General features: G+C 44.0%; 1 protein-coding gene across 1 annotated transcript in view; it reads right to left on the bottom strand.

Annotated features, from left to right (window-relative positions):
- Nucleotides 1-1585: 1585 nt before the first annotated feature.
- The window catches only part of OLFML2B (olfactomedin like 2B), a 53607-nt gene continuing 41090 nt past the window's right edge, over nucleotides 1586-14102 (bottom strand). Inside the window, exons 7-8 of the mRNA XM_027868511.1 lie at nucleotides 3093-3269; nucleotides 1586-2635 (exon numbers count right to left, since the gene is read on the bottom strand). Of these exons, the coding sequence (XP_027724312.1) occupies nucleotides 2034-2635; nucleotides 3093-3269 (779 nt within the window). The 3' untranslated portion in view covers nucleotides 1586-2033. The remainder of the gene's footprint in view (nucleotides 2636-3092; nucleotides 3270-14102) is intronic.

A 14102-nucleotide genomic window follows, 5' to 3' on the forward strand; every position in this document is an offset into this window, starting at 1 on the left:
ATAACTGTATGAGCTTGGGCAATTTAACCTCTTGGAGCTCCAGTTTGCCCATCCATTGCCCATCCATAACTGAGAGTATTAGTATCTGAACTGTGGTGCAGATCACAGGATTATTGGCTTGAAAGCCTTCCCAAACTCCAACCTGTCTTTCCAGGGCAATTACACACTCCTTCCCCTTGTGGACTCCTATGTTTCAGCCAAGCTGGCCTGATTCCTGTTCCTTTTCTCTGACATTCCATCTCCCAATTCCTCTCTATCTCTTTATGCAGGTGCCCCCATCCCCATGTCTGCAACACTCTCCCTCTTCTTTTCTGCCCTCCTTCTTGCAACCCCTAGCTTCCTTCAAAGTTTAACTCAGGTGTCACCTCCTGTAGGAGAGCCCGAGTGCAGCCCCCTACAAAATAATTGCTTTGTATTCAATTTTTAACTTGTCTGTGTAACTCGGTTTTCCCTAAGTAGAACATATATTCTTTGAAGGCTAAATTGTATCCCTATCATGCATCATAACAGCTGGTACACTGTAGTTGCTCAGTACCTGCTTATTCAATTGGAAATGAGCTGAATGGAATTGAAAAAGTTGTGAGATAGTATAGGAAAAACTCTTTGTGATTATAAAGTTCCATATATTAATATAGCTTGTTATTATTGCTTTTTGGCCACTCAGGGAAGTCCAAACCAAACAAAAAGGCCCAAGTCAAGGCAAAGTCCTGCGGGCATTTATTTCTTGATGATATGTACATGTATGAAGCTGATAAGATGGGGTTCTGGGTAGTGAATGTGGAGGAAGGAGGGGGATGCTATCCCGCATTCAGTAGAAAAGTCACTAGGTGAATGTACGTGAGTGGCAGGGAGGACCAGGCAGGATGCAGAGAGTTTTCAAATGCTTCCTCAACAGGATGCAGGGTCTATCAGGCAGTCCCACAATAGGCCTCCTGTCATCCTTATCTCTGCCCAATTCTGCCCTCCATCTTCTGTAGCAGGTCAGTCTCAACTTTTCTGGCTCATGTTTTCCCCAAAACTGTTTAAGAAGGAGAATTTTACTATACGAGAAAGGTGGGCTCTAGCATTTCCCTGCCATTTAAACATTTACCTTAACCTTCTTGTTTCAGGGCTAGTAATCTCTTCTGAACACGAAAGGAGGAATCCTTGGCTAAGTATCTACCAAAGCAAAGTCTCAGGGAGAAAGAAAACACATGTGGGTAACACCAAGACAATGCCAAGGGGATTGGCATGGCAGTGTAAATGAAGGGGATGGTACCAAAAAGCTAGAGGTGAGGGCTGGTAGCAGAGGATGGCCCCCAACAGAGAAATCTTCAGTGTAAACTCTAGTTATGCTCAAGGCATCCTTGTGAAGGTAATGATTTTACTCAGTAAAGGGAGGTTAAGCAAGACCATAACTATTTCCCTTATTAAGGAGATCCACAATCACGCAGATATTCACAGCCAGCTACAGGCACATAAGACAAAAAAAGAAAAAAATCAATTTTGGGGTTTATTTTTTATTTCCTTTTTATTAAAAAAAAGTATTTGTTGCAGGTTGGATTTTTTTTTAAACTTTTTAAAACACAATCTTAAGTCTCCATGGTTAAAAAAAAAGCATTCTTTATACATTCAGTTTTTTTTTCTCCACTCGAACCTCTCTCTTCCTCTCCACTTGCCTGATCCAGATGGGTTATATTACCTAATGAAGAAATCTCTGTTTTTACAATCTGGGAAAGAAATGGGAGATGGAGGGGTTAGGGTTGAGGAAGAGTGGTTACTGGTCAAATAGAACTGCACATTTACACTAAAAAAAAAAAAAAAAGAAGAGACCAGCACATATAGGGATTGATCTACAATCCATGTTAAGAAAAAGACCAAACTGTCATTTCACCTTTTGTATAAATTTGTACAAATAATAATAATCTTTAAGGCACACACGCACATACAAACACACATGCACACGCACAAACACAGATACACAGACACACACATACACACATACAAAGGTGCTAGTGGCCCCTTTACTGCCCCAATTTGCATAGAAGGAGGTGTCAGTAGGCAAAGATCACGTGGTAGGTGACTTGGTGGCCATTGTCCCAGGCGTAGAGCAGACGATCTTTGGGGTTGTAGTCTATTTGGGTGGTATAAGAATATTCATTCTCAAAGAGCAATCTTGGTACTATTTGGGTATTGGTGTGGGTGTCAAAGGCATAGGAGATGTTGGCATTGCGCTGGTTATAGCTGTCCACAGCATAGAGTACACCACAGATAACAAAGCAGTTCCCGTAGAAGTTCCGCCGAAGACCGGTCCTCCAAGTGGTCTCCTTCTGTGTGCTCAGGTCCACAGAGTTGAGCTTGCTAAGGACAATGACCTCCTGGCTGAAGCCCTCATCATCAAGAGCTGGGTAGATAAGCCACAGGCCATTCTCATCCACTGCGAAGTCCACGTCTGAGTGGCCCTGCCATCTCCACGGTGTGGCTTCCTCATAGGCTACATCATGGAGCATTGCCCATGCAGCCACATAGCGTTGCTTCAGGTCATACTTGATGATATTGCGGGTAAAGGCACGGTTATAGTAAAAGGCCCCATTGTACACAACATGGCCTGTGCCGATCCAGCTGTATGGGAGTTTGTAGGAGTTGCTCCAACGACCTAGAAGTGAGGGCATGAAGAGGCAGCAATCAAGAAAAAGATGTGATCAAGCCAATGGGAAGAAAGGACAATCAAGTAGGAGAAACAAGGCTGGCCCCCATGTCACCCTCCTGTGTCTCTGATTGGCTCTTGGGGAGTCAAGTTCAGAATCATGGTAAGAAACATACAACTCTCAGGGATATAAGACCCAAAGGGCTTGACCAGGCACATCCCAACTTTGTATCTTTGTCACCAACACCTCCTAAGCTCTTCCTTACCCAAAGAGGCACTGATGCCTAAAGTACATCTCTGATTGCCCTAATCCTGAAGGGATCCATACCACTCACCCACATGGTCAGGCTAAAGAACCCTCCTGACCTCTCTGTATGTTCTGTTCTCTGACTATCCATGGTCTGAACTAGAGAGGGCACTGGGCCCTCCATCAGAGGCAGTACCTAGGGCAGCCTAGTGCACATACCTTGTTTAAAGTTATCCAAGTTCCGGAACTCCACCAGAGTATTGCCATAGTAATAATTAGTAACATAAATTCGTTCATCCTTGGCCAGGGGATCTTTCATCCAGGCTCCTTCATTCCTTCCATAAGTGTTCTGAGTAGTGGGACCTGTGATTGTGGAGAGGGTGTCTTTGCACCTTCCTGTGAAAGATCAAGAAGATTTTCAAACAAACAGTGATCAACTTCACCTGAGGAAGACTTAGCCCAGAAGCAACAAAGGAAGCTGACCACTCCATGAGGCAAGGCTGCTCTTGAGCAAAGCCCTGAGGCTTCCTCTCATTGGCTGATTAATAAGCATGGCTATGTTGCCTAATGGAGACAGAGCAGGATTGCCTAGAGAGCATGGTGGACAGAATGACTTGTGCATGGGGGTAGGGGTGGGAATCACTCCCTCAAGGTATTTGATCTGCTCCTCTCATACAGCTGGGCAGGAACCCTGGACCTTGTGTGTAGGGTTGCTATAGGACATACAATCCCTGCCCTTTTGGAACTGAAGTCATAGAATCCCAGAGTTGAAAGGCACTTTTCAATTCAACTCAAATATTGATTAAATGTCTACTGTGTGCAGAGCACAGTGCTAGGTCCTGGGGGAGATGTAAGATTTAGATAAGACACAGCCCCTATCCTCAGAGAGCTTTCTTTCGGTCTAACGGAGGCAGAGACACAAATATGAATGAATACATTAGACACTGTTATGTAAATGAAATACAACAATGCAAAAGAACATTCTATGTGAGGGTTACTGACATAGGGAATGGGGAAGACTTTATGAAGGAGGCAGCATTTGAGTTGGGCTTTAAAGCACAGGGAGAAATTGAGCAGAGAACACTCTAGTTTTGTCAGAATATGGAATATGTGGAAGAAAGTTATGTGATAAGGTTGAAAAGGTGACGAAAGGGACCCAGTTTGTGGAAGGCTCTGAATGACAGTTCAAAGGAATTTCAAGTTTACTCAATAGGAGCTGTGTAAGACTTTTATCAGAGGAGAGACAGCTGGTCTTGCCCAGTGGCTCCCAAACCAAATTATATTGGTGACTTCCGCTTGATTGGCCCTCCCTAGTCATAGCACTTCAGCTTAGAAAGGGAAGATGAAGAGGAGGAGGAAGAAAAGGAAGAGGAGGAGAGAGAGGAGGAAAAGAAAGAAGGAGAGAGGGAGAATGAAGAGGGGAGGAAAGAAAGGGTCAACTTAAGTTTACGGGTTTAGGAAGTAAGGACCTCTGGTGGTTTTTAAATTTTCAATTTCAATTAATAAGCATTTATTTTCTGTCCCTGCCCTACTGGGAGAAGACAAAGAAAAACAAAACCCTTATAACAAAATGCACAGTCAATCAAAACACGTTCCCACATTGAACGTGGTGTTAATAGCTTTGTGGACTGGTAACAATTTGCAGGGACCAGACAGCTATTTGCAGAGTGTTGATTGAATCCCACCACTTGGCTGATCTATTTGAGCAGCCTCCATTGAAATGCCCAGCCAGTCCTAATGAAGGGACAAGGGAAATAACCATTCCCCAAATCTGTGCTAGTCTGGCCACGTGCTCACCTCGTAGCAGAACCGTGGTCACTGGAATAGGAAGAAGCTGTGTTGGGGGGTTATATATGATCAGGAGGCACAATATTGACTATTGATTAGAATTAGGGGTAAAGCACTTCCCAGAGACCAGGTACAGTTTCTCTGTCCCCTGTACAGGGCTCTGGGAGAATGAATGGGACAGTTAATGAGGACAGTGAAGGCAACAGACAAGACTATATGCCTGGAGGAATTGGAAGCAGAGATAAGCTGAAGGCCTGATGGGGCCCAAGAAGGGTGGGAGCCAAGGTCAGATGCCGGAGTCAGGAAGGGGCTGTCTTGAAGTGGGTCTGGTGGCAGGGCTGGGTGTGGGCATTTGGTGGTCTGAGGATCAACTTGTATGAAGTCAAGCCATGTGATTGATTTAACAAATGCCACAGCCTACTCACCCAAATGAGCATAACCCCCTTTACTGTGTACTCACTTTTCCGGGCAACAATCCAAACTTTTGGGAAACTCATCTGAGAGTTCCTTTGGAGCCTATAGGTTGCCCATAAGCAAGGCAAAGATTTGTGCTCTGAGGGTGGATTTGATTTTTATAAACAGTTCAAACCCATTCAGGACCAAGTCTAGTAAAATGTCAGGGATTGTAGGTGAATCCAGTTCAGGGTCCCCAGTGAAGGGCAACAAAAATTTGGAGGCAGTACCATGGTTCTAGTTTTGGAACCTGAGAACCCAAGCATCCCTGTCACTTACTAGCAATGTGGCCTTGAGCAAACTGCAACACCTCTCTGGGCCTCAGTTTCCTCATTTGTAAAATAAAGGGCTTGGATGAGATGACCTGCTCTAAATCTATGATCCCATGATGAATAATTTCAAGAGTTCCAAATATGGTCTAATAATAATAACTAGCAAGGTTTACAAAGTGGTTTACAAATATTATCTCACTTCACCCTAACAATAACCCCGGGAGGTAGATATTGTTATTATCCCCATTTTATAGTTAGGAAACTGAGGCAGACAGAAGTTACATGACTTGCCCAGGGTCATGCAGCTAATAAATGTTTAAGGTAAAATTTGAACTCAGGACACCCTGACTCCAGGTGTGCCACCTATCGCTTCTAAGTACAGGCAGGTTTGCTGGAATCAATGTTTAGCTGCTCAAGCTTACAAGGTGGTCTTCCAACGTAGCGAGGTGGACATAACTGCACCTGGAGTCAGAAAGACTTGAGTTCAAGTCCTACCATAGACACTTATTAGCTGTGTGACCCTGGGCAAATCACTTAACATCTGTCAACTTCAGTTTTCTCAGCCATATAATGGGGATAATAATTGCACCTACCTCGTACCATTGTTGTGAAGGTCAAATGAGATCAGATTGACAAAGTACTCAGCACAAAGCCTGGCACACAGAAGATGAATAATAAATGCTTCTTTTCTTCCTTCATTCCAACGCACTTAGAAAGGGCTAATGCTCTTTTGAATAGACCTGCCCTGATAGCTTTGGTTAAGAAAAAAAATAGGAAAAAAAAAAAAAAGAAAAAAAAATAGGCCCAGGACTTAATAGCCACATCTCATACAGGCCTGTAGCAAAATATCTTTCTCGCAGCTTAGACATTCTTTCCTGAGAAACAAAACTGGCGGTCCCTGGCCTCCCCTAATGCCCCAGAGGTGGCAGGGAAAAGAATGGAATGGATGTGTACTTGTCTGTTACAAAAGTGACCTCCTCGTTTCAGGTCAGCTGTGGCAGAGCCCAGTGATATGTTCCTCTTTGGTCTCCAGTGAGTTCCTTTAAATTCCAGGCCAGGAAAGTTGATTGTGCAAAGTTGGCCTTCCCCATCCACCCTGGGGGCGTGGAGCAGCTTGGAGGTTAGGTCTGCTTTCTGTACGGCTCTGGTACCACCAGGCCTGCAGTCCTGTCAGCCTCTTTCCCAAGTCTGATGCTCATAGAGCCAGGACCAACAGCAGAGGCAGGCCTTTACGGTAAGGGCATGCTTACCAAGCCTTTGGGAAGCTATAAGATTAAAGTTGCATCAGGACCTTTGGAAAATCCTATATAATAATGTTTACGTCTATTCATTATCTTACATGAGCCTCACAACAACCAAGTGGTTTTTTTTTGTCTCCTCACACTTTACAGCTGAAGAAACTGAGGTTAAATGACTTGCCCAAAGTCAAACACTTGGGAAATGTCAGAGGCAGGATTTGAATGAAGTCTTCCTGACTCCAAATCCTGTACTTTATCAGCTCCTGGCTGTCCCCCATGCACGGAATTTCCTCTGTCCTTATTTCTGCCTCCTGCTTGGGGCTTCCTTCAAGTCCCAGCTAAAAGCCCACCTTCTACAAGAAGCCTTGCCTGAGCTTGCCTTCCCTCTGGGGATTATCTCCAATTTCCTGCATATATTTTGTTTGTACATTATGCTTTTCATGTTATTTCCTTCATTAGACTGTAAACTCCTTGAGGGCAGGGACTGTCTTTTGCCCTTCTTTGTAACCCCAGCCCTTAGCACAGTGCCTGGCACATACTAGGTGCTTAGTAAATGCTTGTGGTTGACAGCAGAGTCAAACCTTGCCTTCTGGCTCCCCCCTTTTTCCCCACCCCCACTCCCACCCTCACCCCTGCCACCACCTCCATATTTTTTTCCCAACCATACTCAGTAGCTATGTGCGAAGCCCAGTGTGTAAACAACTCGGTGGGAGATTTGTCAGGTCCAAGTCAGACTAAGACACTTGTGATTCTGCCTTTTAGAAACAAACAGGAGCCAGGCAGGGGATTCATACAAAGGCCAACAGCTCATTCTCTTAATAATTGAGCTCATCCATTGTAACAGTAAAATTGAGTCCCTGGCTAGACTTAGGCTTCAGAGCTTTGATGGAAAATATCTCATTCTCTGGCATTTGGAAGGATCTTTGCTTCCAATCAACAATTAGCTCAAACTTTGCAATGTTTGCCCACCATCCCCACCCCCCTCAAAGCCCTGACCTAATCTCTGTGCCAGCAGTGCACAGGCCTCCTCATCCATGCCTAGGCAAATGGATATTCATTACTTTCTCCTCTCCCAGTATTCATGGTTCAGAAGGAAGAGTGCCCCCACAGTTCCTGGTAAGAAATTAAAACCCCAGAATGCTTCTAGGAGTTTTTTTTTTTTTATCTGTCCCAATCAAGCAAGCAAGCATTTATTAATCACTTACTATATACCAGGCATTATGCCAGGTGCTGAGGATGCAAAGACAAAGGGGGAAAAGTCACTGCACTAGACTGAGACATATCTTTTTGGACTGAGTCAATGTTGGAATTTATTTTGCCTGACTATATATGTTTGTAAGAAGGGCTTTGTTTTTCTTGTTTTCTCAATGGAGGCAGAGGGAGGGAGGTAGAAATGAGAAACAGCAATTTTCATTTAGTGAAGAAAAATTAGTTAAAAAAATAAAGTTCTTGAACTCACAGAACTTATATTCTCCTAGGAGTAGGACTGGGTGTGGGTAACGGGCAGAAACAATACACACATAGATAAGTTACGGAACACACATACTCAAGGTAATTATGGGAGACAGGGCACTTTGGAGTATGATGGGGGGGGCTCCCTTTAGAAGATGGTGCTTGAGCTGAATCATGAAGTAAACAATGGAGGTGAAGGTGAGTAGGGAATGTGTTCTAAGCTTAGTACAAGGGTAAAGAGACCGGAGATCTAGTGTTATGTGTAAGGAACCAAAAGGATGCCCATTGACTGGACCACAGAATGGAGAAGGAGAAGTAAATGTGTAATAAGGCTGGAGAGGTAGTTTGGAGCCAACTTGTTAAAGGCTTTAAATGCCGATCAGAAGAGTTGATATTTTATAATTCAGACAACAGGGAGCCATTAGCATTTATTTATTGGGGGAGTGGCATGGTCAAACTTGTGTTTAAGCAAAATCACACTGGCAGCTCCGTGTAGGATGGATGGGAGTGAGGAGAGACTTGAGCAAGGAAGCTCTTTGTCCAGGAGAAGACAAGCTAAGCTAGGGTGGTAGTCTGGGTGAGTAGAGAGAAGAGCGGAAGAAAGGAGAAATTATGGAGGTAGGAATGACAAGATTTGGCAAGTGATTGGAAAGATGGGATGAGAGAGAATGAGGAGTCATGCCAAAGTCATGCTAGGCAACTGGCAATATGGCAGTGCCTTGGACAGAAATATGGAAGTTCAGAGAAAGAGTAGGTTTGGGGGAAAGATGATGAGCTCTGTTTTGGACATATTGGGATATCTACAGAACATCCTGTTTGAAGTGCCCAATAGGCAGTTAGTTGATGATGTGGGGCTGGAACTCAGGGGAGAAATATGGCTAGAAAGATCTGACAGTCATCTGCATAGACGAGATAATCCAATTATCTCGTCTATGTAAATGACTCAACTGAGAAAATGGAGAGAGAGAAGATGACCCAGGACAGAGCCTTGGAGTATACCCACAGTTAAAGGGCATGATACTGACAACGAATCAGTGAAAAAGGACTAAAAAGGAGAGTGGAAAGAAGAGGAGAACCAGGAGAGAGAATAATATCACAAAAAACCAGAAGGGAGAAAAAGGGTATCCAGGCAGTTGATAGTATTAGGTGCTGCAAAGGGATCAAGGACTTGAGAAAAGTCCACTAGATTTGGCAACAAATTTGGAGGGAGCTCTGAGTTGTGGCTCCCTGGGATGACCTGGGCAGACTTTCCACATCACTATCCACATCAGAGACTTGCTTAATAAATCCTTCTCCCTGGCAGGGTCCCACGACCTCTGTGAGAAATGTAGTCAAAAGAATTAGGAAAGCCTCAAATGGTATTATCTAGGTCACAGCTGTTATTGGCCTTGTAACAGTTTTATCATTCAAACCCTTGGGCGTTCTCTATTCCTAAGACTTTTAAAGGATAGCTCAGCACAGAGCTTCCTTCTTGAAACACTAGACCCAGGGAAACACACACTAACATACTGAAGAAGCCACCAAAGCACACCAGACCACCTAAAGATGTCATGCTGTGCCATGAAGATGTCTCCTTACCCAGTCTTGTTCACCCTTCTGTCACAGCACTTAGCTTTGCCGTCATTGTAAATGGGCTAATTTAGGAAAACCAACCCCAAGCTGCTGGGTTTCCCTGCTTTTATCTACTGCCTTTCAGATAACCTCAGAGCAGGAAAGAGTCTAAGGTACTCAGCAAGGTCTATTGACAACATTTACTGCTTCCTTGTTTCCGTAGCTTCTCTGCCTTGCCTTCCTGATGGTTGTAATGCGTTCCATATAAATAACCCAAAAAACAGAGCATCCAAATCACAAATGGGAGTTGCCTCTTATCACTAATGAGGACCATAAAGCCAATCTTCTTTCTATCTCCTCTCAAGCCCAGAGATGTCTGCCCTGACACAGTTGGAGAGGAGCCCCAAGCCCAGAGCTAGGCAGTGCTGGTTTCCTGCAGCTTCTCTGACCATCAACTACTGCCATCTCCCAGTTCCTCCCTCAGGTACCAGTACTTTCTGGTCCCCTTGGTGAACAAGTTCGGTAGATGGCTGCAAAGTCAGTTGTTTTTAAGTTTGAAGCTAGGCTATGCTGGGAGCAGCATAACACTTTGGAACCCAGAGAGTCGTACCAGAAAGTGAAAAATGAGGGCCATTCCAATGCTCTCATCCTTGGCAGCCAACCGATGGCATTTTGGGAAAGTGAAGAGAACATCCTTTCATCCTCAAAGGAACCAAAAAGGAAGAAAATATTTTGGGCCCATGCACAGAAACAAAGGATGACGCTTCTTAAAGGTTGTTTCAGAGCAGAATCAAACTAATTTTTACTTCGCTGACTCACTGGGCCAAATATTTCAAAGCTCTAGGAAAAGACTATTATCTACTAGTAAATCAAAACCACAGAGCCCTTTGAAATGATCTATTCTAATCTCCTCATTTCACAGATAAGAAAGCTGAGGCTCAGAAAATGTTATTTGTCCAGGGTCACACAGGTAGTTAATGGTAAAAGCAGGATTAGCATCCAGGTCTTCTGACTCAGAACCCACCATACCAAGCTAGTTCAGTATCTCTCAGGTGAAGGTCATCAGTTGTTTGTTTTTAAACTTATCCATTTATCTGTTTCTCTGTTAATTTATTTCTATCCAACTCAGCTCAATATTCTAGTTTCTTTCTTTCCTTCTTTCTTCCTTTTTTTTGGAGGCAATCAGGGTTAAGTTATATGCCCAGGGTCACACAGCCAATAAGTGTCTGAGGCTGGATTTTAACTCAGGTCCTCCTGATTCCAAGGCTGATGTTCTATCCACTGTGTCACCTAGCTGCCTTGATATTCTAATTTCTAAGGCTGTAGAAACTTAGGTTACAAGATGTCTGAATTTCCAGGAGTTGTCAAAGAGCTGGCTTTGGGATTTGAAACTGAGCTAGGATAGTAGCTGAGGCTGGAATGTATCCATGGAATTGGGTGTGGGGGTTGGTGGGGAGTGGTGTAGAGATTGCTGGATATTGAGTTACTTAAGGAAGGTGATAGAGTAAATTCTGGGGCCCAGCTTCTTGCCGCTGTTACTGTTTTCTAAGGCATCACAAAGCAAGTGATAGTATCACTTCCCTCCACCAACTGCAGGCTGGGGGACCTGGGCATAGGGGAACTCAGTTGATTGTCTATCACACACTACCCCTCCAGGGGTAGTCTGCCTTCCCATCTAGTGGGAGAAAGTGGAAAGGTGGAGCCTGTTAAGTTTATACTCTTTAGGGGCAAACTCTGTCTTCTCTAAACTCAAATACTAGGCAGGCAGTCTGTTAGCTTAACCCTAAGAGTCCTTCCTCTCCAACCCCCTTCACCCTCACCCCCTTCAAAATAGCAACTGCAGGTCTAGGAAACTGCAAAGGCATTGACCACGTGGCGGGCAGGGAGATCTGACTGCATTCTACACTCCCTTCCCAGATCCCATCCAAGTTTGGGGCTGCCGGCTGTCGTCAGAGCAAAGCTAGAACTAGGAGATGATTCCCACCCTTTCATAGCTTCTCCGGTCTGTCATTGTTTGTTTGACTAAAGTGCTGTCTGGTGCCAATTTATGTTTGCTGCTAAAGTTAGCAAAAAGTGGTTTTATTTTAGGAGGTTTGTAATATTGAGGGGGAGGAGGGAAAGGAATGACTAGAGACAGCTTAGAGTGTCACAAAGAGACGATTAAAATCCCTGGAATAAGGTGTCTCCATTTAAAAGCAGACTCATTTAAAAACGCATTTTAAATTGTCCTAGAAATGTCAAGGCTCATGCTCACTAGTTAACTGCAGCATCACCAGATGTTAGAGCTGGAAACCGTACAGATCATTTCATTTCATATCTGCCAAGCAAAACAGTACCTCAAGCTCATCATGTTCAACACTGAACTATCCCCACCATAGCAACCCCTCCTCTGAAACTTGCTCTTCCTTCTGACTGCCCTATTACAATTAACAGCACCACCATTCGTCAGACCAGCCACGCTCACCTCGAACCCAGCTCAGCTCCTGACTCTTTGGATAACTTTTCTACTTGGTTCCCACTGTGGGTACCTTCCCACTTCCCCTACCCTCTCCACCTTTTCTGCTCTCCCTTTTATGTGTGGTCTTCTCCCATTAGAATATAAACTTCTTGAGGGAGGACTATCTTTCTTTTTGCTAGTAATTTAACATAACCTTATCAACCAGGCTTAATATGTCAGGATAATCTCCTCCTCACTCTATTCCCCTATCCAAACAACTCCTGAATCCTATCAGATCTAACTCCCATTTGTCCCTTCTTTTCCATCCTAACTGCTACCATCCCATGGCAAGCCCTTATTATCTCTCACCTAAATGATTTCAGTTACTTTCTGCCTGGTCTCTTTGCCTCTGATTTCTCCCTGTTTCAATTCATACTTCACACAGCTGCCAAATTAAGCTTCCTAATATCCAAGCAACTACAATCATGTCACTCTTTAGCTTAAATTTTTTCCATGAGTCCCCATTGCCAACTCTATACTCTGGTGTTCAAGACCTTTTACAACATGGTTCCAACTTACCTCTCCAGTATCATCTCCCTTTACTTTTCTAACACTCTACACTTCTCCCAAACTAGTGTACTCACCATTGCCTGAATCTGTCCCATCTCTTTCTGCTTTTGCTCACACCATCACCTAATGCTGGGATGCCCTCACATTCGATCTGTCCCATCTTTTTCTTTTGCTCACACCATCACCTAATGCTGGGATACCCTCACATTCACTTCTTCCCCCTGAATCCCACCATTCCTTTAAAGTTCAGCTGAAATGTCACCTCCTCCCTGAAGTTTCCATTGATCCTGACAGTGAGAAAGGTGCACTTCCTATCTGAGCTCCTCATAGCACTTTGTACTTCTCTCCTATGTAGTAAGCACAAGTGTCTTATTTCCCTATTATCTCCCCATCTTATTTCCCTGTAAACGTGGGGAGGGCAGGGACCGTGTCTTGTTAAGTCTTTTTGTCTTTTATCACTTGGCACAGCATCTTGCACATTTTTTCTTTTGGCCTGTATCTGTAATATTATTAATGTGGGAAATTCCTGGTGTTGAAAGTCCCTCTGTTGATGCAGACTGACAATTCATCTGTAACATGACCTTGGAAAACTGCCTGGGTCATTGAGAGATTAAGTGACTTACACATATTCACTTAACACAGCCAGTCTATGTCAGAGATTGGGCTGGTGCCTATATCCTCCTGACTCCAAAGTCAGCCCCCTACCCGTTATCCCACTTTGCCTTTTATTCTTCATATACCAAGGGGCTTAACAAATGTTTTGCTGAATTAAGAGGATAAAAAAATCCATCAACACCCAACATCAGTATGTGGGAAACATCTGTCTGAGATGAGTGCTTATGAATGATTGCTCAAATAGCAACAAGAAAAAAAACTTTCCAAAGTTTCCCACAACAAACCAGATAACCCAGGGTGGGGGGAAATCCCCCAAATTTTCTGTTTATTTAGTTAGTGTTTTGAGTCCACATCAGCAAAGTCTCATTTGTGACATCCCCCAAAGCCAGAATCACACTTCTGGCCCTGTACACCTCAGTAGGAGCTGTATAATATTACTGGATGATGGTGCCTGGAAAAAAACTTACCTGTGTATTTAACAATTTTCAGGAAGTAGCCCGCCTCTGAAGGCAGCAGTTTCAGGTTTTAGGATAGTGGAGATAGAGATTTCAGAACCCTTGCAAGGTTGTACCCCATTAATTGGAGTCAACGTCAGAAAATCTTGTTAATGGTAGCAATGTCAGGATGTTGCATACCTCAGAGAGATAGTGTGGGGACCCTGAATGGAGGCAGGTTATGGCAGCAATGGAGAAGACCAAAACCAATTTGGACATTACCAACAAGAGGGTTCCAGGCTGGCGCTGTGATATCATCACTTGGACCCCCGAAGAGGGTTCCTACACAGCAACCTTTTACCCCTTTGCCACCAACATTCTGGATATTTGGGGAAGGGGAAAGTCAACTTTCTAAACAT

The sequence above is a fragment of the Vombatus ursinus genome, unplaced genomic scaffold, assembly GCF_900497805.2.
Source record: "Vombatus ursinus unplaced genomic scaffold, bare-nosed wombat genome assembly UNPS02014789.1, whole genome shotgun sequence".
In the NCBI taxonomy this organism is placed as follows: Eukaryota; Metazoa; Chordata; class Mammalia; order Diprotodontia; family Vombatidae; genus Vombatus; species Vombatus ursinus.